The 22,842-nt window shown below is 35.9% G+C and overlaps 1 protein-coding gene and 1 long non-coding RNA gene across 4 annotated transcripts in view; one reads left to right on the top strand and one right to left on the bottom strand.

Moving 5' to 3' along the window:
* The window catches only part of LOC127873114 (dynein axonemal assembly factor 8-like), a 54,775-nt gene extending 32,186 nt beyond the window's left edge, over positions 1-22,589 (bottom strand). Inside the window, exons 1-8 of one of the 3 annotated variants that reach the window (XM_052416760.1) lie at positions 22,445-22,589; positions 10,389-10,570; positions 7,845-7,980; positions 7,084-7,527; positions 6,685-6,816; positions 3,636-3,872; positions 2,063-2,194; positions 1,597-1,723 (exon numbers count right to left, since the gene is read on the bottom strand). In XM_052416760.1, the coding sequence (XP_052272720.1) occupies positions 1,597-1,723; positions 2,063-2,194; positions 3,636-3,872; positions 6,685-6,816; positions 7,084-7,527; positions 7,845-7,980; positions 10,389-10,570; positions 22,445-22,460 (1,406 nt within the window). In that variant the 5' untranslated portion in view covers positions 22,461-22,589. Of the gene's footprint in view, positions 1-1,596; positions 1,724-2,062; positions 2,195-3,635; positions 3,873-6,684; positions 6,817-7,083; positions 7,528-7,844; positions 7,981-9,924; positions 9,967-10,388; positions 10,571-22,444 lie in introns of those variants that run through there. The other 2 variants (XM_052416768.1, XM_052416770.1) reach the window with 2 other exon arrangements.
* On the top strand, positions 4,821-5,526 carry LOC127873502 (uncharacterized). The gene is made up of 2 exons (XR_008046190.1): positions 4,821-4,927; positions 5,475-5,526. It is a non-coding gene; the product is annotated as an uncharacterized LOC127873502 (long non-coding RNA).
* Positions 22,590-22,842: the final 253 nt, after the last annotated feature.

The following is a 22,842-nucleotide window of genomic DNA, read 5'->3' as shown; positions in this document are numbered from 1 at the left end:
GCCCGCCAGCCAGCCAGCCCGCCCGCATTCGCCAATAAGATTCTATTTATAACATAACCAACAAATTTTCTTTTTATTTTATTCTCTTTTCACCGTATATTCACATTATAAAAGAGTTTAACTGAAGAAATTTGCTGGAATAATGACGTCATTTCGTTAAAAAAAATGATGTCATTTCACAGTTATATAACTAGTGTAATAACACCTGTGTAATAAACACAATTGAGCATTACGTTATTTCACTCCTGGAGCGTAGGTCATGTTATAAACAGCAATACATAGCATGCAGGGAAATGATTGGAAGGGGACATACAACTTACCACTTTACCACTAACATATCCACTTTGATGTGTGTAGTCTATTAGAAAAAATCAATTCAAATTAAAGACCTTTCTTACTAGTTTCAAGTTCAGTCTGCAAAATACTTGCAGGCTGTTCTGGATTTATTCTGTTTGCATGTACCCATTTTTACTTTGCTTCTGAGTGGCACATTAGCCGGTGATATAAAGCCTGCCATCTTTGATGAGGCACATTATTAGGTAGTGTGTATTCTATGTCTGTGTATTTTCAAGAATTGAATATGCAAAACAAATCATGTGAACCTTTCTTAAAGGCATTATCAAAGTATAGTCTAGTTTTCTATTTTAAGTAACAGTGACTTTGACCTCATGCATGCCACATGCAACCCTTGGAGGTCTGGATATTAGGTATTTACATATTTTGTTTCCTAACAATAGCAATGCTTTATCAATGCTATTGAGAAGAAACAATTTTCCTTAAACTCATGGTGACATTGAACCCACCCACACCATGCAATTCAAAGCTAGAACTACATATCTGTCATTATTACATAAAGTGCCATTACAATAACTCAATTTTTTATTGAGAAATAAAGTGGAATCAATTTTGCGTTTTTCAGAAACAGTGACCTCGACACCACCAATCCCATACAAAAACCCAAGAAAGTGGGTCTTAGTACAAGATATCTTCATATTAAGTTGGCCCTTCTTTTTCACAAATTTCAATCTAGAGTTAAAAAACTTGGCCTATGGGGTCATTTAAGGGAATACATGTTCTATGTTTGAATGAAATCACTCAAACCATTCCTATACAAAAACGAGCTTAACAAAAAACTTTGACTTGCCTATTTAGTGGTTATGTAAATTTCAAGGACCTTTCTAGTAAACAACAAGAGACACAATGCAACATAATGCCCCTATTTTGCCGTTTTGACCTTTCACCACTCAAAATGTGCAGCTCCATGAGATAAACATGCATGCCACATATCTTCAATATTGCAAAAGTTATTGCAAAAGTTATTTCAAAAGTTATTGCAAAAGTTTAACCAAAAGTTTAACCAAGGTTAAAGTTTGGAGACAGAATGACAGACAGACAGACCAAAAACAATATACCCCTGATCATTCGATCCGGGGGCATAAAAAAACTAAACCTAGCTCAGACAACAACGCCAACAATGACATTGGAGCGAGTAAAGTAGCTTGCCATTCTTTCAACAAGTTGAGCTAAAAATCACTTAAGAATACTCAGATTTGATCCTGCATTGGTATAAACAAGTTTCAAATCTGTAAGCCTCACATGTGATCATGCTGTATCCCCAAGACTTGCTGTACTCGTTCAATGCTCTGCTGCTGCTCCTGACGAAGCTGCTCAAAGTTACGCAGGTCTATATACACCGTGGGATCCTTGCTTCCTGGCATAGGCCCTGAGTATGGGAAATCAATAAGAACATGCAATAGTTTGTAAACATAGATCTTAACACTGGAAAAATTGTTTAATGGTTTATCATAGTATATGCATATTAAAATGTGTGTATCTATTAGTCTGTTTCACATCAATACAAGAAAATTATTTATGAATTATTCAGCATAATGGAAAAAGATTTCAACAGCAGGGTAAAGGTAAAACAATTTTCACAATATTTCAAGACCACCTATATAACATTTCTGTGGAATAATTTTCAATCATGCATTGGTTTCTATTTGTGTAGATTATGAAGTTGTCAAGGCTTAAAAAAAATAGAAAACAAGAGAGTGTGTCTCACCTTGGAGATTGTTAGGTGCAGTAGGTAGAGTGGGTGGGGTGGACTTGGGAGGAATCCTCGGGATGATAACTCTGAGGGGCTGGCCTTCATTGCTGGTGCTGGTACCACAGGACGCTGTCTGCTTCTTGCCTGCTACATCAACACACAGGTAGAAATTAGCCTTGTTCTGAGACAATAGGGCTTAATGAATATGTGTAAAGTGTTGTCCCAGATTAGCCTGTGCAGTTCACACAGGCTAATTAGGGATGAATATTTTCGCCTTACCTGAATTTTCATTAGAGAAGGTTTCCTATAAACAAATAATTCCATAACAGCAGGTGTGGTCCCTGATAAGACTGTGCATATAACACAGGCTAATCTGGGATGACACTTCTTGCATATGCATTTCAGCCAAGTTTTCTCAGAACAAGACTTTAATATACTAAGCTTTCATCAGACAATAAATAAAACAATTTGTTGATAACATGATTAGAAATTGTGTTATTTAGCAAGCCAATGATAAGCTTACTTAGTTGTTCCATTGTAAGTTTATAAGGAATACTAGGCTAGTGTTAAATACAAATTAGTTCTTTAAGCAAGAAAATACAAACCACAACCACCAGTGGTTCAGGTTTTGATGCTGAGCAAATAAAGTAAACTTATCTGTATACAACACTTTCCAGGTATTCTATTTATCCCATATTTTTTGCATTTCTTCAAATGACATCACGCTAATAAACAAAATGATGTCACCATACTGCTGGTGTTAGGTGTATTTAAATATTGATAAAATACACCCAATTTTACAAAATCGACTAATAGGTTTTTTATCTCAATAATGTGTAAACAAGGTTGGGATAAAATACAAAATGGCATGGAATGACAAAGATAGTCAGATCTTTTTCATTAGGTGCTTTTAAATGAAAAAGAAAACAACACCTGCTGTTCCCAAAAAATATTGATCCTAAACATTGTTAATAGTTGTAGCATGATTTAATTTGGAAAACATCATTTAACTCAAATAATACTATGTGATTGGTTAGTTAAAAAAATATGTATGAATTTAATTTGTCAATTATTTTTTAAGATAAAACAATATTCATAATGGAATAAACAGAAAACAAGTCATAGTATAGTCATGTGATAATAAAAATATTCTCCTATTTCTATTTGTGTTGTTGTTCTTTTACTTTTAACGTATTTTGACGCATATGTAGTCCCTTAGAAAGCAAAATTTAATAAAAGACCTTTCTTACTAGATTCAAGTGCAAATTAAAGACTTCATTTCCAACCTTAAGATACTGATGAGCAGCAAACAGCATAAAACTTGAACAGACAGTGAGTTACTCGCAGGCTGTTCTGGTTTTATGCTGTTTGCACATAGCCATTTTCACTTTGCCTCTGAGTGGGAAAGGGTTAAAAGATTTTCCAGAAAACAAGTATATATATTCCTTAAAAAAAAGTCAACACAGGCCTGGTCACTATTAATTAAGCAGCATATGACCTAAACTTATACATCCTAATAAAATAAAGCTAAGAACAAAATCTCGCAATAATCCGCTTAGAAAAAGGCATACTATTAACTGAGCCAAACCTGTATCTGCAGGTCCAACCTTCACAGCCCATTTGCCGTCTGCCTTAGAGTCATCCGTACTTTTCTCCTGACCGTCAACAAGCTTGGCGTCTGCCTGGTTACGATTATTGTTGGAGTTGTCTGTGTTCTTCTTTCTAGCCCCAGTGCTGGGGTCGATGTCAGTGAGGTCACACCCATATTGGCTCATTGACATCTTGGCCAGCCGTTGAATTAGAGTCAGTCCATCGCCAGTTTTACCTTAAGAATAATTGCAAGACAATAGTTCTACATTATGATAAAAAAGAGGAAGTTTTCTTGCTTTTTCTGCTTTCACTTTATGCATGATTTCTGTTTGAATTTTTACCATGTTCGGTAGTTTTTCAGTCTTGTTAAGGGAGTCAGTCAACCTACTAACACTTCTAGGTAAACTGGCTAACTAACCATGAAAAGAGCTAAATAATTAATTTGCAAACAAAACAAGAGCTGTCAGAGGCTCGACTATTTGAATGCTTGACAGTATAACGTAAGCCATCATGGAGAGGGGGGGGGGGGAATATTTTGTGGGTGTGATCATTTAATAGATGATCTTTCAAAAATAAGAAAAAAAAAATTATTTGTTTTGTGGGTTTTTTTGTTGTTTTTTTTTTTGGGGGGGGGGGGGGGGTTGGGGGGTGGATATAATGTGGGTGTGTGATCATTTAATAAATGATCTTTCAAAAATAAGAAGAACAATTTTTTTCTTTATTTTTTTTTTTGGAGGGGGTGGGGTGGGGGTACTGGAGGGGGGTGTGGGGGATGGTTTGGGTGGAGTGCATTGTGGTATGTCAGGTACGTGTTGTTTTGTCAAATTTTAACATAGATTTATCAATAATATGCATATTCTAAGTATAAAAGGGGCCATAATTCTGTCAATATGCTTGATACAGTCTTCTGCTCTTGTTTATAGGTTGGGGGTCATGATAGTTAACAAGTATGCAAAATATGAAAGCAATATGTCAAGGGACACAGGAAATATTTGGGGTAGTACGCAAACTTTAACATAGATTTATCAATAATATGCATATTCTAAGTATAAAAGGGGCAATAATTCTGTCAAAATGCTTGATACAGCTGTTTGCTCTGGTTTATAGGTTGGGGTCATGATGGTAAACAAATATGCAAAATATGAAAGCAATATGTCAAGGGACACAGGAAATATTTGGGGTAATATGCAAACTTTAACATAGATTTATCAATAATATGCATATTCTAAGTATAAAAGGGGCCATAATTCTGTCAAAATGCTTGATACAGTTGTCTGCTCTTGTTTATAGGTTGGGGTCATGATAGTAAACATTATGCAAATATGAAAGCAATATGTCAAGGGACACAGGAAATATTTGTGGTAGTACGCAAACTTTAACATAGATTTATCAATAATATGCATATTCTAAGTATAAAAGGGGCAATAATTCTGTCAAAATGCTTGATACAGTTGTCTGCTCTTGTTTATAGGTTGGGGTCATGATGGTTAACAAGTATGCAAAATATGAAAGCAATATGTCAAGAGACACAAGAAGTATTTGGGGTAGTACGCAAACTTTAACATAGATTTATCATTAATATGCATATTCTAAGTATAAAAGGCGCCATAATTCTGTCAAAATGCTTGATACAGTTGTCTGCTCTTGTTTATATGTTGGGGTCATGATAGTTAACAAGTATGCAAAATATGAAAGCAATATGTCAAGGGACACAGGAAATATTTGGGGTAGTACGCAAACTTTAACATAGATTTATCAATAAAATGCATATTCTAGGTATAAAAGGGGAAATAATTCTGTCAAAATGCTTGATACAGTTGTCTGCTCTTGTTTATAGGTTGGGGTCATGATGGTAAACAAGTATGCAAAATATGAAAGCAATATGTCAAGGGACACAGGAAATATTTGGGGTATTACACAAACTTTAACATAGATTTATCAATAATATGCATATTCTTAGTATAAAAGGGGCCATAATTCTGTCAAAATGCTTGATACAGTTGTCTGCTCTTGTTTATAGGTTGAGGTCATGATGGTAAACAGGTATGCAAAATATGAAAGCAATATGTCAAGGGACACATGAAATATTTTGGGTAGTACGCAAACTGTAACATAGATATATCAATGATGTAGATATTCTAAGTATAAAAGGGACAATAATTCTGTCAAAATGCTTGATGCAGTTGTCTGCTCTTGTTTATAGGTTGGGGTCATGATGGTTAACAAGTATGCAAAATATGAAAGCAATATGTCAAGGGACACAGGAAATATTTTGGGTAGTACGCAAACTGTAACATAGATATATCAATGATGTAGATATTCTAAGTATAAAAGGGACAATAATTCTGTCAAAATGCTTGATGCAGTTGTCTGCTCTTGTTTATAGGTTGGGGTCATGATGGTTAACAAGTATGCAAAATATGAAAGCAATATGTCAAGGGACACAGGAAATATTTGGTAGTACGCAAACTTTAACATAGATTTATCAATAATATGCATATTCTAAGTATAAAAGGGGCAATAATTCTGTCAAAATGCTTGATGCAGTTTTCTGCTCTTGTTTATAGGTTGGGGTCATGATGGTAAACAAGCATGCAAAATATAAAAGCAATATGTCAAGGGACATTGGAAATATTTGGGGTAGTACGCAAACTTTAACATTTGCACGCAAACCCCAACGCCAACAGAAACGGCAACGCCGACGCGAGGTGAGTAGGATAGCTACACTATATATATTACATATATAATACAGGGCTTCCCCTGGATCAAAAATGTCTTTAGCCAAAGTTGCCTTGCTTTGGCAAAATTCTTCTTTTTTTGGCTATTTTTAAGTTTTGATGAAGAAAAAGTAGTAGCCAAATAGAATTTTCATTAGCCAAATAGATCAATTTGTAGCCATTGGCTAATTTGGCAAATGGCAGAGTAAGCCCTGTAATAGTCGAGCTAAAAAGAGGCTAAGAGATTCATCCAACATGTCTGAAATCAGATAGGATAAAGAATCAATAAGATTATTTGTTTTTAAGTAGCTGTACTTGGTCAATACTTACTATTTTCATTCAGGTTCCTGTTCTCCCTAGCTCCCATATGATTGGCAGGTCTAGAGACTGGTTCTACCCATGCCTGTTTGGGTGATGATGGTACTGACTGGTTGTCTGTGTTGAGGTTTTGAAGCAAGGCATCTGTGGATGAAAAAACCATACATTTTGTTCAATAAAATAATAATTGGCAAGCCTTCAACTTCATGACGATAATTGCTTAATGCTTTCTTACATAAAACAAAGCCTCAAAGAAGTATTATATTGATTGGTTATTTAAAATAATCTATATATTAACAACAAAGTTAAATTTTGCATTGTGAATCAAGGGAAATATTCTAAACGCCTGATTATATTCAGTAGTGGGCTAACTGCATTAAACCTAAATTCTAGTAACACATATTTTCCTACCTATATCAATGTTTTCAAGCACCTCTGTTGACAGGACAGGTGCTCTAGGGGAGATGATACTGGTGGCCATTTCTCTGTCCTTGTTCCTGTTTGCTTCCCTGCTCAGCTGACGGCGTATCAGCTTATCGTCCATACTATTTAAACTCAGTTGGCCATAGGATTCTGTTACTAACTTGTTATAAGAAGCATCACTTTCTATCTTCTTTTTATTTTTATCAACAGTTTTCTCCATGTTTTTATCACCGGAGTCTGATGGAGTTTTGGGCATGTCATTCCAGGATAAGACTGGTGATTCCTGTCTGTTCTTGTCTTTTTCTCGGGGTATTGGTATATCCGACCATGCAGACACGGTTGGTGGGGTTATGTTAATGCCACTTTTCTGAAGCTCGTATGCAAGGTCATTGTCAAAGACACGCATTTGGAAGCTGGTGTCATTATCCTCATCTATCAACAAGAATCAAAGTCACAACAGCAATGAATGGAGAAATAAGAAAATTAGTACCAAGTTTAATTTCATAATTGAAAATTCATAAAGTTGTTCATTTACATTAAATGCCAATAACAATAAAGAATAATTTTGACCATGGAGAAAACTAATGGCCTATGGGAATTTGTAAAGACTTGGGCTTGGCCTAAATATTTTTGGTACAGACTGGTTAAATTTTTACAAGGCATCACAGCCCATTAGAATCATTTAAAAATTGTATTTATGACAACTTAAAATAGGTACATTTTGTTGTGATGTAATAAAGAAGCTATACCTTTATTTGAGCTGATATTTGAAAGGTCAAGTAGTGATTCACTTGACTGGCTGGTGTCTAAATCTTTATCCTCTTCCAGGGATTTGATTGGATGGTTGAAGGTCATTGGGGTCACATCCTCATCACCAGAATAATCCTGAAAGCAGATTGAACATTTGCCATCAGTACATTATGAGAATTGAATGCTGGTTTTTATAATGCATTTTTAAGCCCCCCCCCAGCATCTACAGGAATATAGCAATTGGCCTGTCAGTTCCTTTTTACTTATGCCAATCTGTACAAAATTAACCCAAAATGACGTTTTATCCTACATCAATAATCTTTCTAATTGGATAATTGCATGGATAATGTGTTTCAACACTATCATCACACCAACACTACCTGACCTCATTTTGACATTGACCTACTTGTGGACTATTTTGGAAGGTCCATATTCTTGGTTAATCCAAACTTATGCATACCAATAGATCAATAAGATCAATAATGCCACTTACCAAGTGTTGACACTTGCACGGGTTGATGTCTTTGAATGCTACCAATACACCCACATCACCTGACTTAACCCATTTATGCCTAGTGGACTCTCCCATCCTTCTAAATTGGATCAATTTATTTCCAAAATTAGGGATGTCTTGCATATTTATTTCTATATTTACAATATATCTTACAGCAATTCCTTTCAGCAAACAGCGTAGACCCAGATGAGAGGCCTTTTTTTTAGAAAGCTAGGCATAAATGGGTTAATATTATCCTTGACATAACCCTACACTAAGACATCGACTTATTCAGAAGGTCCAAGGTCTTGGTTCACCGAAAATAACACATTTAATCAACATCAATACCACAATACCGCAACTCTAATACTGGCAGGGTAGATCATTGAATACTCCCGACACACCCACTTTACCTGAGCTCATTTTGACATTGAATACTATCCATATCAAAACTCCTGTTAATATTGCACAAATGTTAGAATCATATTTAGAAGTATATCTTTCGCACAAAAATATCATCTGTTAATTCATTACATACTTACACTTGTGTTCCAATCCAGTACTAATAAAACCAACCCATACTCACATCTGACAGATCAAAGTCTATATCTGGGAGGTTCTCCACTACCAACCCATACTCACATCTGACAGATCAAAGTATCTGACAGATCAAAGTCTATATCTGGGAGGTTCCTCCACTACCAACCCATACTCACATCTGACAGATCAAAGTCTATATCTGGGAGGTTCTCCATACCAACCCATACTCACATCTGACAGATCAAAGTCTATATCTGGGAGGTTCTCCACTACCACCCCATACTCACATCTGACAGATCAAAGTCTATATCTGGGAGGTTCTCCACTACCAACCCATACTCACATCTGATAGATCAAAGTCTATATCTGGGAGGTTCTCCACTCATAAAACCTACCCATACTCACATCTGACAGATCAAAGTCTATATCTGGGAGGTTCTCCACTCATAAAACCAACCCATACCCACATCTGACAGATCAAAGTCTATATCTGGGAGGTTCTCCATACCAACCCATACTCACATCTGACAGATCAAAGTCCATATCTGGGAGGTTCTCCACTACCACCCCATACTCACATCTGACAGATCAAAGTCTATATCTGGGAGGTTCTCCACTACCAACCCATACTCACATCTGATAGATCAAAGTCTATATCTGGGAGGTTCTCCACTCATAATACCAACCCATACTCACATCTGACAGATCAAAGTCTATATCTGGGAGGTTCTCCACTCATAAAACCAACCCATACTCACATCTGACAGATCAAAGTCTATATCTGGGAGGTTCTCCACTACCAACCCATACTCACATCTGACAGATCAAAGTCTATATCTGGGAGTTTCTCCATACCAACCCATACTCACATCTGACAGATCAGTCTATATCTGGGAGGTTCTCCATACCAACCCATACTCACATCTGACAGATAAAAGTCTATATCTGGGAGGGTCTCCACTCATAATACCAACCCATACTCACATCTGACATATCAAAGTCTATATCCGGGAGGTTCGCCACTCATAATACCAACCCATACTCACATCTGACAGATCAAAGTCTATATCTGGGAGGTTCTCCACTCATAAAACCAACCCACACTCACATCTGAAAGATCAAAGTCTATATCTGGGAGGTTCTCCACTACCAACCCATACTCACATCTGACAGAACAAAGTCTACACCTGGGAGGTTCTCCACTCATAATACCAACCCATACTCACATCTGACAGATCAAAGTCTATATCTGGGAGGTTCTCAACTCATAATACCAACCCATACTCACATCTGACAGATTAAAGTCTATATCCGGGAGGTTCTCCACTCATAAAACCAACCCATACTCACATCTGACAGATCAAAGTCTATATCTGGGAGGTTCTCCATACCATCCCATACTCACATCTGACAGATCAAAATCTATATCTGGGAGGTTCTCCACTCATAATACCAACCCATACTCACATCTGACAGATCAGTCTATATCTTACAGGTTCTCCATACTCACATCTGACAGATCAAAGTCTATATCTGGCAGGTTCTCCACCACCTCTTTGAAGATCTTGTCCAGTTTGGGTTTTAGTCCAAAAGGTATGTCCTGTGATCCACCAGGTACCTCCACAGCCCCTTCTTGGGTCTTCACCTCATCTTCTGTAATGGCTGCAGTGTGGGCCATTTTACGTTTTGTACCTGATAATAAATATAAATATGACCATATAATACAATTAGTTCTAACCAGATGATATTTAAGTTGACCAAATTAGAGGTGCATAAAGGTGGTATTTTACCCCCAAAATATAAGCTTTTAGTAAAACAATGTAATTCCTTGTTCTTCAGTAGATTATTCTAGATAGGATTTCATATTGATTAAATCATTGATAAAATGGAATTGTATATGAAGGACACGGGTATACTTCTTCAGTGGACACATAAACAATTGCTGTCGGCCCCTTATAATGTGAACATTCAATACAGCAAATATGTTAGTCATTTTAAACGATTGCTACACCTTAATACTATTTGACATACAAAAAATTGTCAATTACACATGTAAGCCAACACAATAGTTTGTCTATACCATATGTCTTCTTTAAATTTACCAATGCAGTATTTAGAACTGACAGACACTTGCACATCTACTATAACTTATACCATACAATGAGTATGCACAAACTTTAAGTGGAAACTGTGACCTTGGCCTTTAAGCAACTGATTGTTTAACTCAACATTGTCTAGGTATTATGCCTTTTTGTGCCATTTTTTTAGAAATCCCATTATGCATGACACATTTACTGGCAATATGAGGAATATGCACAAACTGTGAGTGTCCACTGCAACCTTGGAATAAGCACTAAACCAAGTTTCTACTGTGTACTGTGACCTTGATCTTGAAGCTAGTGACATGCTTTTGCATGTGATACATCATTTTGATATGATGGTCATTTTTCCATTTTATTTTGAAATCTGACCATGCACTGCAAAGTTATTGGCCGCACATGATGATGTACCTTCACTACATACATGTATGAAATATGCAAACAAGTCTCCAAACCTTGATTAGGGTACCATAGTTGTTTCATGCGCCATGTCGCATTGACATTATGAAGTTCAATATTTCACATCATTATTAGCCGGACAGACAAATTTGGTTTCACTAAAAGGAATATGAAAAAAAGGACCTTGACCTTGAAGTGCACAAGATAACATAGCTCCTGCACATGACATATGTTTTTATATGATGATAAGTTGTGCACATTTATTTCGAAATCCAATCATGTACCACAAAATTATGAGAAAGACAAAAAAATGATCCACGTGGTCAGAAGTAATACTGAACGCTTTTCCACCGTTATCTTTGCTTACTTTAATTCACACAACTGTCCTGCAGTTAAAAATGCCCAAGCGTAAAGCCATACATCATGTACAGTTCATAAACAAAGATTTCACTAAATCTACAGATTTGTCAGCGTCTACTTAATGCCTTGAGCTTTTTTAAATAATAAAATTAATTGTTAAAAGTTAATCAAAAATGAGATATGGGAATTAAGCAACCAAATATTAATAATATTAAAAGATAATCTTAGTTTTCAAAATATAAAAGCGCATTTACCGCCAATATGTCCCTTAAAATATCCAGTAAAAGAATCGTTGTATATTTAAAAGATTCCTTATATTATATAATTGCAGTACTTCAATTGTATTGTTTAATAAATTTTATCCGATAGATAAGCTGTTTTGTACACAAAAATCATGAAGACCTCTAAAATCCTAAATACAACAATCACAATTCATTTAATATGTTTAGTATAATTTTACATAACACAAATTTGGAACTGAATACAATTTAACATTCAAAATTACAATAGTTTATGAGGTTTTTAATTATTATTGCATTCATTTTATGTTCATTTCCAATATTCTGAAGAGTTGTGATGGCAAATGGTACCTCCAAATGTACTGTACTAGGGTCAAACTTTAATTGATTAAAAACACTTCATGTACAAGTGTTCCAGTTTGGATTGTATAATGTATTGATTTGTTCTGTATGCTGACCTTTCTGAAAAAATGCCAGTCCTCTACACAAGAGGTATGTGCCAAAATAAACACATCAATTATTCTTAGGGTTTAGAGAATGTAAAACACTGCATTGACCTGTATGTGGAAACAATATTCACATCACCATGACTGTTAGATAAAGCAAGGACAGTATGTGTTAATGAAAACAGAATTTTACAATATTTTTTAGACTGAACAAACAGAGTGATGTTTTAAGTTAAAAAAAAAGTTTTGATAGCCAATTACATCCCAAAACCTAATAGAGAAAATTGGTTAGCTGGACTTTTTTCCGTATCTATTTTTTTACAACAGGGTACTTACATTATAACACATACCAATATAAAGGTAAACAAGCGATGTGTTTGTGAAACACTATATCCCCATATATTTGACCTTTGACCTTGAAAGGATGACCTTGACCTTGACCTTTCAACACTCAAAATGTGCAGCTCCATGAGATACACATGCATGCTAAATATCAAGTTGCCATCTTCAGTATTGCAAAAGTGTACATTAAATGAGCAATTTTGACCCAAATGTTTGACCTTTGATCTTGAAGGATGACCTTGACTTTTCACCACTCAAAATGTGCAGCTCCATAAGATACGTATGCAAAAGTTATGGCAAATGTTAAAGTTGGGGCACTATATGTACAGTTTATAGAAAATTTCAAAGGGCCATAACTCTGTGAACAAGAGGGCCATGATGGCCCTGTATCGCTCCACTGTTTTTTCTTTGCGAAAAAAACGTGTAATGCGCATGGGTTGAAATGTACTCAAGCATGTGACTTTCTCTTTCTATCCCTCGTCCCACTGGGCGCATAAAGTTGGAAGGGTGAGCATTTTTATATATGGAAAAAGTTACTACCGTGTTAACTAAACAGACAAAAAAGCCCAGGAATTGTTGCACAGCTCCTTTGCTTATAACGTAGGTACATTTATATCTCCAAAAGATATTGTCGTTCTTTATATTTCACATATTTTTAGATGCTGAAGATCAAATCTACGCATTTGATTTGAAACAGATTCACAAGACCCATAGGAATCAAAATGCCTTAACCCACTAAACAACACATTTTGGACTCTCCCAATTTGAAAGAGGTTGCAGACGTCAATTGAATTAAAATGGAATATGAAGGAAATGATCAGGTAGGGTAGAAATAATTGTGATAAAAGGAGAAATTGCTCATCAACCCACACATCCCTAAGACCAACAGGCCTGAGAATATTATGATAATCTAAAGATTATTTCTTGACAATCATTTCAACAATTCATGATCAGTCACTATTCACAAAGGGAACAATGAATCATTAGTTATTAAAAAGCAGCATATACCATAGTTAAGAACATTGCACTTCATTAATTTCAACACCTTCTCTTGGATACAAAGTTTGAGTTTACCGTGCAGTATCATATATTGACTTTCCTTGAAATAATTATGTTCATGGAAGTTGTGTTTTTAAAATCAATAATATATTATTAAACTGGTTTTAACACTACAAAAAAGACATGAAATTAACATGTCATCCAAAATATTTTCATCCGGATATATGGTCACTTTTGACATATTTAAATAAAACCCGACTTTTTTCAGTTTATAAGAAAAACATTCATAACACATGTTCTTACTTCAATGCCTTTGTAAGCAGTCACCATCTGACCTAAAATGGCACTAAATGACAGGGTTTTATCTCATGTTTACAAGATGTTGATGTTGTTGTTGGTCACAGCCAAACGGCCGCAGTAATCTACACTGGTAAACGTCATATGTTCAGTTTTGTGACCCCCGGGGCCGGGTCAAATTTGAGCACAGGGGAATAATTTGAACAAATTTGGTAGAGGACTATTAGATATCACTACATACCAAATTTAGTAGCCCTAGGCTCTATAATTAAGAACAAGAAGATTTTTAAAGTTTGCACAAAATAGGCCTTATTTAAGCATATGTTCATTTTTGTGACCCCTGGGGCAAGGTCAAATTTGTTCCTAGGGGCATAATTTGAACAAACTAAGTAAAGAACTATTAGATGTCACTACCTACCGAATTTGGTAGAAATAGGCCCAATGGTTATGGACAAGATTTTTATAGTTTGCACAAAATGGGCCTTATATAAGCATATGTTCAATTTTGTGACCCCTGGGGAACGGTCATATTTGATCCCAGGGGCTTAATTTGAACAAACTTGGTAGAGGACTATAAGATGTCATTACATACCAAATTTGGTAGCCCTATGCCATACAGTTATGGACAAGAAGATTTTTAAAGATTGCACAAAATAGGCCTTATATAAGCAAATTTTCGATTTTTTGACCCCCCAGGGCAGGGTCAAATTTGACCCCAGGGGCATAATTTGAACAAACTTGGTAGAGGACTATTAGATGTCACTACATACCAAATTTGGTAGCCCTAGGCCCAATGGTTATGGACGAGAAGATTTTTAAAGTTTGCACAAAATAGGCCCTATATAAGCAAATTTTCAATTTTTTAACCCCCCGGGGCAGGGTCAAATTTGACACCAGGGGCATAATTTGAACAAACTTGGTAGAGGTCTATAAGATGTCACTACATACCAAATTTGGTAGCCCTAGGCCCAATGGTTATGGACAAGAAGATTTTTAAAGCTTGCACAAAATAGGCCTTATATAAGCAAATTTTCAATTTTTTAACCCCCCGGGGCAGGGTCAAATTTGATCCCAGGGGCATAATTTGAACAAACTTGGTAGAGGACAATAAGATGTCACTACATACCAAATTTTGTAGCCCTATGCCATACGGTTATGGAAAAGAAGATTTTTAAAGTTTGCACAAATAGGCCTTATATAAGCAAATTTTCAATGTTTTGACCCCCCGGGGCAGGGTAAAATTTAACCCCAGGGGCATAATTTGAACAAACTTGGTAGAGGACTATAAGATATCACTACATAGCAAATTTGGTAGCCCTAGGCCCAAGGGTTACCAACAAGAAGATTTTTAAAGTTTGCACAAAATAGGCCTTATATAAGCAAATTTTCAATTTTTTGACCCCCCGGGGCAGGGTCAAATTTGATCCCAGGGGCATAATTTGAACAAACTTGGTTGAAGACTATAAGATGTCAATACATACCAAATTTGGTAGCCCTAGGCCTAATGGTTAAGGACAAGAAGATTTATAAAGTTTGCACAAAATAGGCCTTATATAAGCAAATTTTAAATTTTTTTACCCCCCGGGGCAGGGTCAAATTTGACCCCAGGGGCATAATTTGAACAAATTTGAAAGAGGTTCACCACAGGAACATTCCTGAGAAATTTCATCAGATTTAGACGAGTAGTTTAGCACAAGAAGATGTTTAAAGAAAAAGTTAACGCACGCACGCACGGACGCACACACAACGGACAAAGGACCATGACATAAGCCCCGCTGGCCTTTGGCCAAGGGAGCTAAAAATCTCCTCTTGGTAGTGAAGCTTCCCATAACGTTTCATTGAATTCCGGTCATTTGTTGCTGAGATTTAGCCCAGACAAAAATTGTGCACGGACGGACGGATGGATGGACGGACAGACAAAGCGGTGACTATATGCTCCCCCCAAAATTTTTGGGGAAGCATAAAAAATAATAGATTAAATGCCTGAATAAAGTTATTTACGTGTGCAAACATAACAATAGTATGTTTTCCATTGTATAAATGTTAAACTGATGGAAAAGCAACTGTCATTTGCTTCAATAAAATCTATTCCCATAACTCAGTTTTATATCTAAGAGCTATCTAACCTTCGTACTTGGAACGGAGATTGACGAAAGCACTGACCGGGCGAATAGTGCCCGGGGGATAGGAGGATTCATGAGACTATAGAAAATTAACGCCCAGGGGGATAGACTATTGAGAAGCAATGGCCTTGTCGATCTATTATTAGATATCGGTTAACAGAACAGTGGGAAACCAATTTATCATGAAATCGATCGTATTTTGTTTATATGCATTGCTGGACATGGCCAACTCCCCCCAACAAAATCTAATCGGATCTGCATCGATCTAACAAATGGCCCTGGTAATGATAAAAAAACGCACAAATTCTGTGAATCCACTGAGAATTCTCATGCCTGTGAATTGAAGGGCATATTTAAATGTACGCTGATATTTATTTGTTAGTTAATATTGTCCTTCAAACTGCAATTTAAATGCTTATATTACCCCTGTATACCACAAGACAGACAATCTCACCCAACCTGATATATCTTAAGATGATTTGTATGTTTATGAAAAGTTTTTATACATGTTCACATCAAATCATCAAATTTCTTAAAGGGATCTTTTCACGGTTTGGTAAATTGAAAAAATTGAAAAAAGTTGTTTCAGATTCGCAAATTTTTGGTTTAGTTATGATATTTGTGAGGAAACAGTATTACTGAACATTTGCCATGGTCTAATATAGCCATTATATGCATCTTTTGACGATTTAAAAACCAAACAAGATGTGTTTGTGAAACACAATGTCCCCCTATATGATGTTTGACCTTGAAGGATGACCTTGACCTTGTGAAGGATGACCTTGACCTTTCACCACTCAAAATGTGCAGCTTCATGAGATAGATGTGCAGCTTCATGAGATACACATGCATGCCAAATATGGAGTTGGTATCTTCAATATAGCAAAAGTTATTGCAAAATGTTAAAGTTAGCGCAAACAGACAGACCAACAGACAGACCAACGTACAGACCAACGTACAGACCAACAGACAGGGCAAAAACAATATGTCCCCTACTACTATAGTAGGGGACATAAAAATTACAAAGCGTTGCAACGCGAAACGATTGAATAATTTGGAGAGTTCTGTTGTTGTCGTTTAAATTTGTGAAACTACAAAGATTGCTTATATAAGGTATAAAATAGGCATCTAATGTATGCTTGGCAGGATAGCTCAGTTGGCTGATGCATTTTTACTTCAAGATTCCGGGGGTTACTGGTTCAAGCCCTGCTGCGGGCTATTTTTTATATTTTTTTAAATTTTATTTTTGATTTTTAACTGGAGCTTTTAAAATTTAATGTTTACATTTATCAATATAAAGCATTTAATGACAAACTTCAAAAATGCCAAAATCTGTGAAAAGGCCACTTTTAGATATTCTTTATAATCAGTATAAAATTTACATTTAGGCTCTTACACCGTAACGTGTTAGAGTCAGTGAATTTTTTTTGCCAAATTGGGAAAAGTACCAGTACGAGCCCAATTCAGGGAAAATGTGAGAGAAAAAGTCTGAAATTGGGAAAATTCACATTGTGAAGCCTTCATATTGGGAAATGGTTGTCAGGACTCGACACTAAGGCACGTCCAAAGGACATTCACTGTCTGTACCTAGGTCCGGGCTAGCAAATATGGAGAAAACATGTCAGTACCTATTTTTACACGGAATTCCGCTAGACATGTTTTTTTATTGGTTTCCTCGAAGTGACCTGTTTTCTCGATAAAAATACGCTTTAAACTAAAAGCCTGAATCGCCCAGGATTGTCTGGGAGCGATGAAGGTATCAAACTCGACATTAACACCAAGTTTCATTAAAATTATTAGTTATTTATCAATTTTAAATAACTTTAATTTGTTTGATCGATTAGAAGTGTTTAGAAAATCTTTTTTTACGCAATTCAATTAGCAAAACTAATATCAAAGTTCGATCACAGCTTTTAGTATAAAACTTAAAGGGAGTTAACCCTGTACAATTGAAACTTCCTTTACACGTTATTTTGCAACATTTAAGATTCACTAACGATTTGTTGTTATTAGTCATCTCATTTCATTTTCGCCTGTGGTCCGATCTGGGGCATAGGCCGCCAACCAGCTTCCTCCAGGCGTCTCGGTTCTGGGCGAGTCTCTCAAGCTGCCCCCATGTTTGGCCCATCTGCTTAGCATCTGCATCCAGGTCATGGTGCCAGGTGTTTCTAAGCCGTCCTCTCTTCCTTTTTCCTTGGGAGTTCCATGTGAGGGATTGCATTGTCGTATTGGATGCAGGCTTGCAAAGGGTGTGGCCTATCCACCTCCAACGTCTCTGAAGGAAGTCTTCTTCAACTTGCTGCTGGTTTGTTCTTCTCCATAATTCTTCGTTGGAGATCTTGTCTGGCCAGCAGATCTTGGGGATCTTCCTGAGGCAGGTGTTGATGAAGACCTGTATTTTCTTTATGGTGGTGACAGTGGTTCTCTAGGTCTCTGCGCCATAGAGGAGTAGCGGCTTCACGATGGTATTGAAGAGCCTAATCTTGGTGGTGTTGCCAATTACGCTGGATCCCCAGATGTTCTTCAGCTGATGGAAGGCTGCTCGTGCTTTACCAATGTGGGTTCTGACATCTGCATCCGTTTGTTATTAGTAATAAGAATGATTGAATCATAATTGCGCATCTCCACACACAAGAACATACAAGTTGAAAGATAAATATAAATGTTTTGATAATTCTTGGGTCAGGGCACATGAAAGATTGGTCAGGGCTAGTAGGTTCTTCATTTACTAGCCCAGGTTCCTGAAAAGGCCGGACCGCCGGTCTTGTCTGGCAAAATTCTTTACGGTCCGGTGAAGTTTCTAATATCGCCGGTCCTTGTGACCGGCAAAAACACTTATGACTAAATACTGAAAAGTCTTATACTTGCCAAAAGAACGATTACACCAAATTGGAATCACTCTTTTCGTGAATTTCGAGCCTTTTTGTCATTAAGAACACTAAGGCTTTACTAGTTCTTAAGAGTACTTTCTTCCTTTTTTTTCAAAAACGTCAATTTCATTGTTCCAACATATAACCATCTACATACATGCCATAATTTTTTAGGTCCAAAGCGGGACATTCCATAAAAAATTGTCGGGACATTTGACCCAAAAGCGGGACACCTAAAACGATTTATCATTCCACCTTTACTGTAGTCAGTATAGTACTAACAAATACTCTTGATACTTTTATTCAAGACATAAAACATCTGATATGAAGCATGGAATCTAAAACATAACAATAACAGTTTTATAAAATAAGACAATAGCAAACAACGAGGATATTCATCTTTTTAGAGTACAAAATCTAGAACATTACGACAACAATACTCATTATATTAATTTCAATGGCAAACATTAATGCAGGGGAGGCTATCCAGTACACTGAAAGTACGGGTTACAGTAAACTATCTACCGAACAGTTACATCAGTTACACACGGAATGCGCGGCCGTACACATTTCAGAGGTAGGTTTTTGGTGGAAGCAAACCGTCTTTGTGTTCATTTTAACTCTCAACAACGCCTCAACTGTTTTTACACCAACAAAAACAAAAGGACAAAAGAAGTCTATGGATGCTTTACTCGAATTATTTTTCTATAATGTTAATAATCATATTTTGTTTCTCTTATATACACAGATTAAACTGAATTGTGACTTGTCAGGCGCTGTATTGGGGTAGTGTCAAACTGTCATGAATAACAACACGTTGTTTTTATTACAATAACACAAGACAAGATGGGTACCACTTTTACTGTTTGTTGTGATGTTTTTTTAAGCATGTATCCATGCGCAGTTTGTTACTTGTCAATTGTCGCGGCTTAATTGGAGTAGGGTCAAACTGTCATGCATACATGTAGCACCTCGTGGTTTTTAGCTTAATTGGAGTAGGATCAAACTGTCATGCATAGCACCTCGTTGTTTTTATTACAATTACACCCAATTACACTAGACAAGATGGGTATCACTTATTGGACTGTTTGTTGCGATTTTGGTATATTGCACATTCGGATTATCCCGCTATTTATGAACAAAACATTGAATGTAAAAGACTCATTAATGATGTAGAGTTAATTTTACAAAGCAATTGTTTTGTAAACCATTTCAAACAAATACAAAAATAAACACATTTTCAACATTTATTTCATTATAATACAACTATGATAGCAATAAGCGACCACTATCTTGAAGACCACCATGGTGTGAATGCCTGATAAAATCAATAATTGATAAGGTGTCATAAACAACACTGGTACACACGATAAGTAGAATCGGATTGTTAATTGGGGCAATAAAGGGATTAGCGGGGGTAAGTGTTAGCGAAACAGAGCTTGAATAGCGAATTTTATTGGGAACCTATAGACCTTTCATCGTTTTTTACGAATGTCGGGACAAATCAAGGGCCCAAAAGCGGGACTGTCCCGCCGAGATCGGGACGTATGGCATGTATGCCATCTATCCAATTACAAAGGTTGTAAAAAAAAAAACTACACAGGAAAAAAATGCTTATACAAATGATTGACATTGTCAAATTTGAAGTTGTCATCATCACATATAAGCAATGTTTTGCTTTATGTATCGTCGAAACGCATGAAAAACATGGACCTGTGTTTATATCAGTGTAATATCGCATTATCATTTTAGTTATGATAATATAAAACAGATAGTTTTGTAAAAGATTGATATTGTATGGAGAATATATAATGGAAGTGGCCTTATTTCCCTACAGTTTTCTATATGGCTACTTTGCATTACTTTATTTTTTAATATTTTATTGTGTGTGGTAGCAAAAAAAACGTGGATGTGTTCTATAAATAAAATATTTTTCTTTGAGGTTCTAGACCTACATGATGAGACTTTGGCATTTGGTGGTATACCTACAACTGGAGAGTACAGACTGTAGCTGGCAAACAGATAGGGTTGAAACAGTTGACTTTAATCATTTGTGTCAAATTATTTGTTACATATAGCAAATTGTTGACTTGATATTTTGTTATTGCTTTAACATTTACATTTTTATGGAAATGATTGAGTGTACTGTGACCTATACGAAAAGTCTGAGCGAGATTCAGCCCTTTCTCACACACACTCAGTCATAGCTAAAGAAACTTCAGCGTACAGTTTATATAGTATTGACAGACCTGTACGCTGAAGCTAACCCCGTATCGAAAGTCAACCAGAGTCGTAACATATTTATGTCACGCTATAAATCAAAGAAAGCTCATTTTCTTGGATACATTTCTACATATATTGGTGAATGAATATAAATTACTGCATCGAGGAATATTTTAAGGTTCAAATGCATCTTACAATAGATGAAAATAACTCTCATCAGTCTGAAATTCACAATTTTGACGCCATTGTCGCTTTGTCACGTGACGAGTTTTCATTTGGATACTTTCGGATAAACCTTGACATGTTATGCTGAAATTGTAAACATTACTTTCGTTTTCTGAAATCTATTATTTGTGATTAACAACTTACGTCTGGTGGATTATAAGACTGATTTCATTGTGAATCAGGTAGTTTTATATGATATTTACTTTGACTTTGTATTGACACTACAATTTGTTTACAAAATAAGCCAGAATAATTAAAATACCGGGAAATGTCATTCTGAATTTGAAAACACTTGAGCACATGGTTTGTTACTAAAAATAGAAATAACGTCATATGACCGTGAAATCTCGGGAGATTCGCATTTCAAGAAAGTCTGTCAGATCGCTGTTTTTCTCGATATGTAAGAGCAGAATAGATACATTTTAAATGTTTAAGATAGTATTTTTTGAAAGAATATATCAGTTAAATGTGAAAAATGTCAATCTTTCCAATCAAGTGCTTGATTTGGGCCAACAACTGCATTTAAAAGCTGTTTTTGACCGGTCTTTGTTAATTGTCAACTTTTCGGGAATTTCTGGTTGACTTTCCTAATGGGGTTGGTCCATAACTATAAAGTCGCGCCAGTCAAAAATCATAAAAAGCGACATTTAAAGTTATGGAAGCCAGAACTAACTCAGTCACTATTGCTATGCAAAAATGATAACAATTTGATTTAAAGGTACAAAAAGGAAACACAAAATTACTGTTTTTATGTAAAAACAAAAAACAAAGTTGCATTTAAATTAGTTTGAATTCGTTATGAAATTATTTATGCATTATGCATACATGTTCCATAGCAATTATGTACACAAAATTCTACTTCCGGTGCTATGTTAAAACTTGTCAGATGGAACGCTGATTGATTTTACTTAAATTTAACAATTTTATAACCTTAATATACGTACCTTTGTGTTTAACCATCTTATTTAAGTAAAATTAAGTTGAAGTTCATTTACAAAGTCCATTATACTCGAGGAAAAAGATGCACCATTAAATACAACTCTCAGAAAACTATCCGGTATTTTTGTTGTATCCGGATATGACGTTTATATAAACCCAACGTGAAAATAGGTTAATAATGGCCACAATATACTAATTCCAATGTCTATGTAATAAAATGTTAAAGCCTCAACTTTAACGAAATAACCATACATTTTCTTTAATGACATTCTAAGCTGAATTAATTAAAGAATACTGATGTGAAAATACTGACCTCAAGTCGGGGATTGAACCCACGACCTCCGGAGTGGTAGTCAGACACTTTAACCAAGTCGCTAGAGAGCTTGCCCAGCAACAAGGCTGA

Source organism: Dreissena polymorpha, chromosome 1, assembly GCF_020536995.1.
Source record: "Dreissena polymorpha isolate Duluth1 chromosome 1, UMN_Dpol_1.0, whole genome shotgun sequence".
Taxonomy (NCBI): Eukaryota; Metazoa; Mollusca; class Bivalvia; order Myida; family Dreissenidae; genus Dreissena; species Dreissena polymorpha.
The sequence above is the reverse complement of the archived record's forward strand: the minus strand, read 5'-3'. Positions and strand labels throughout refer to the sequence as shown.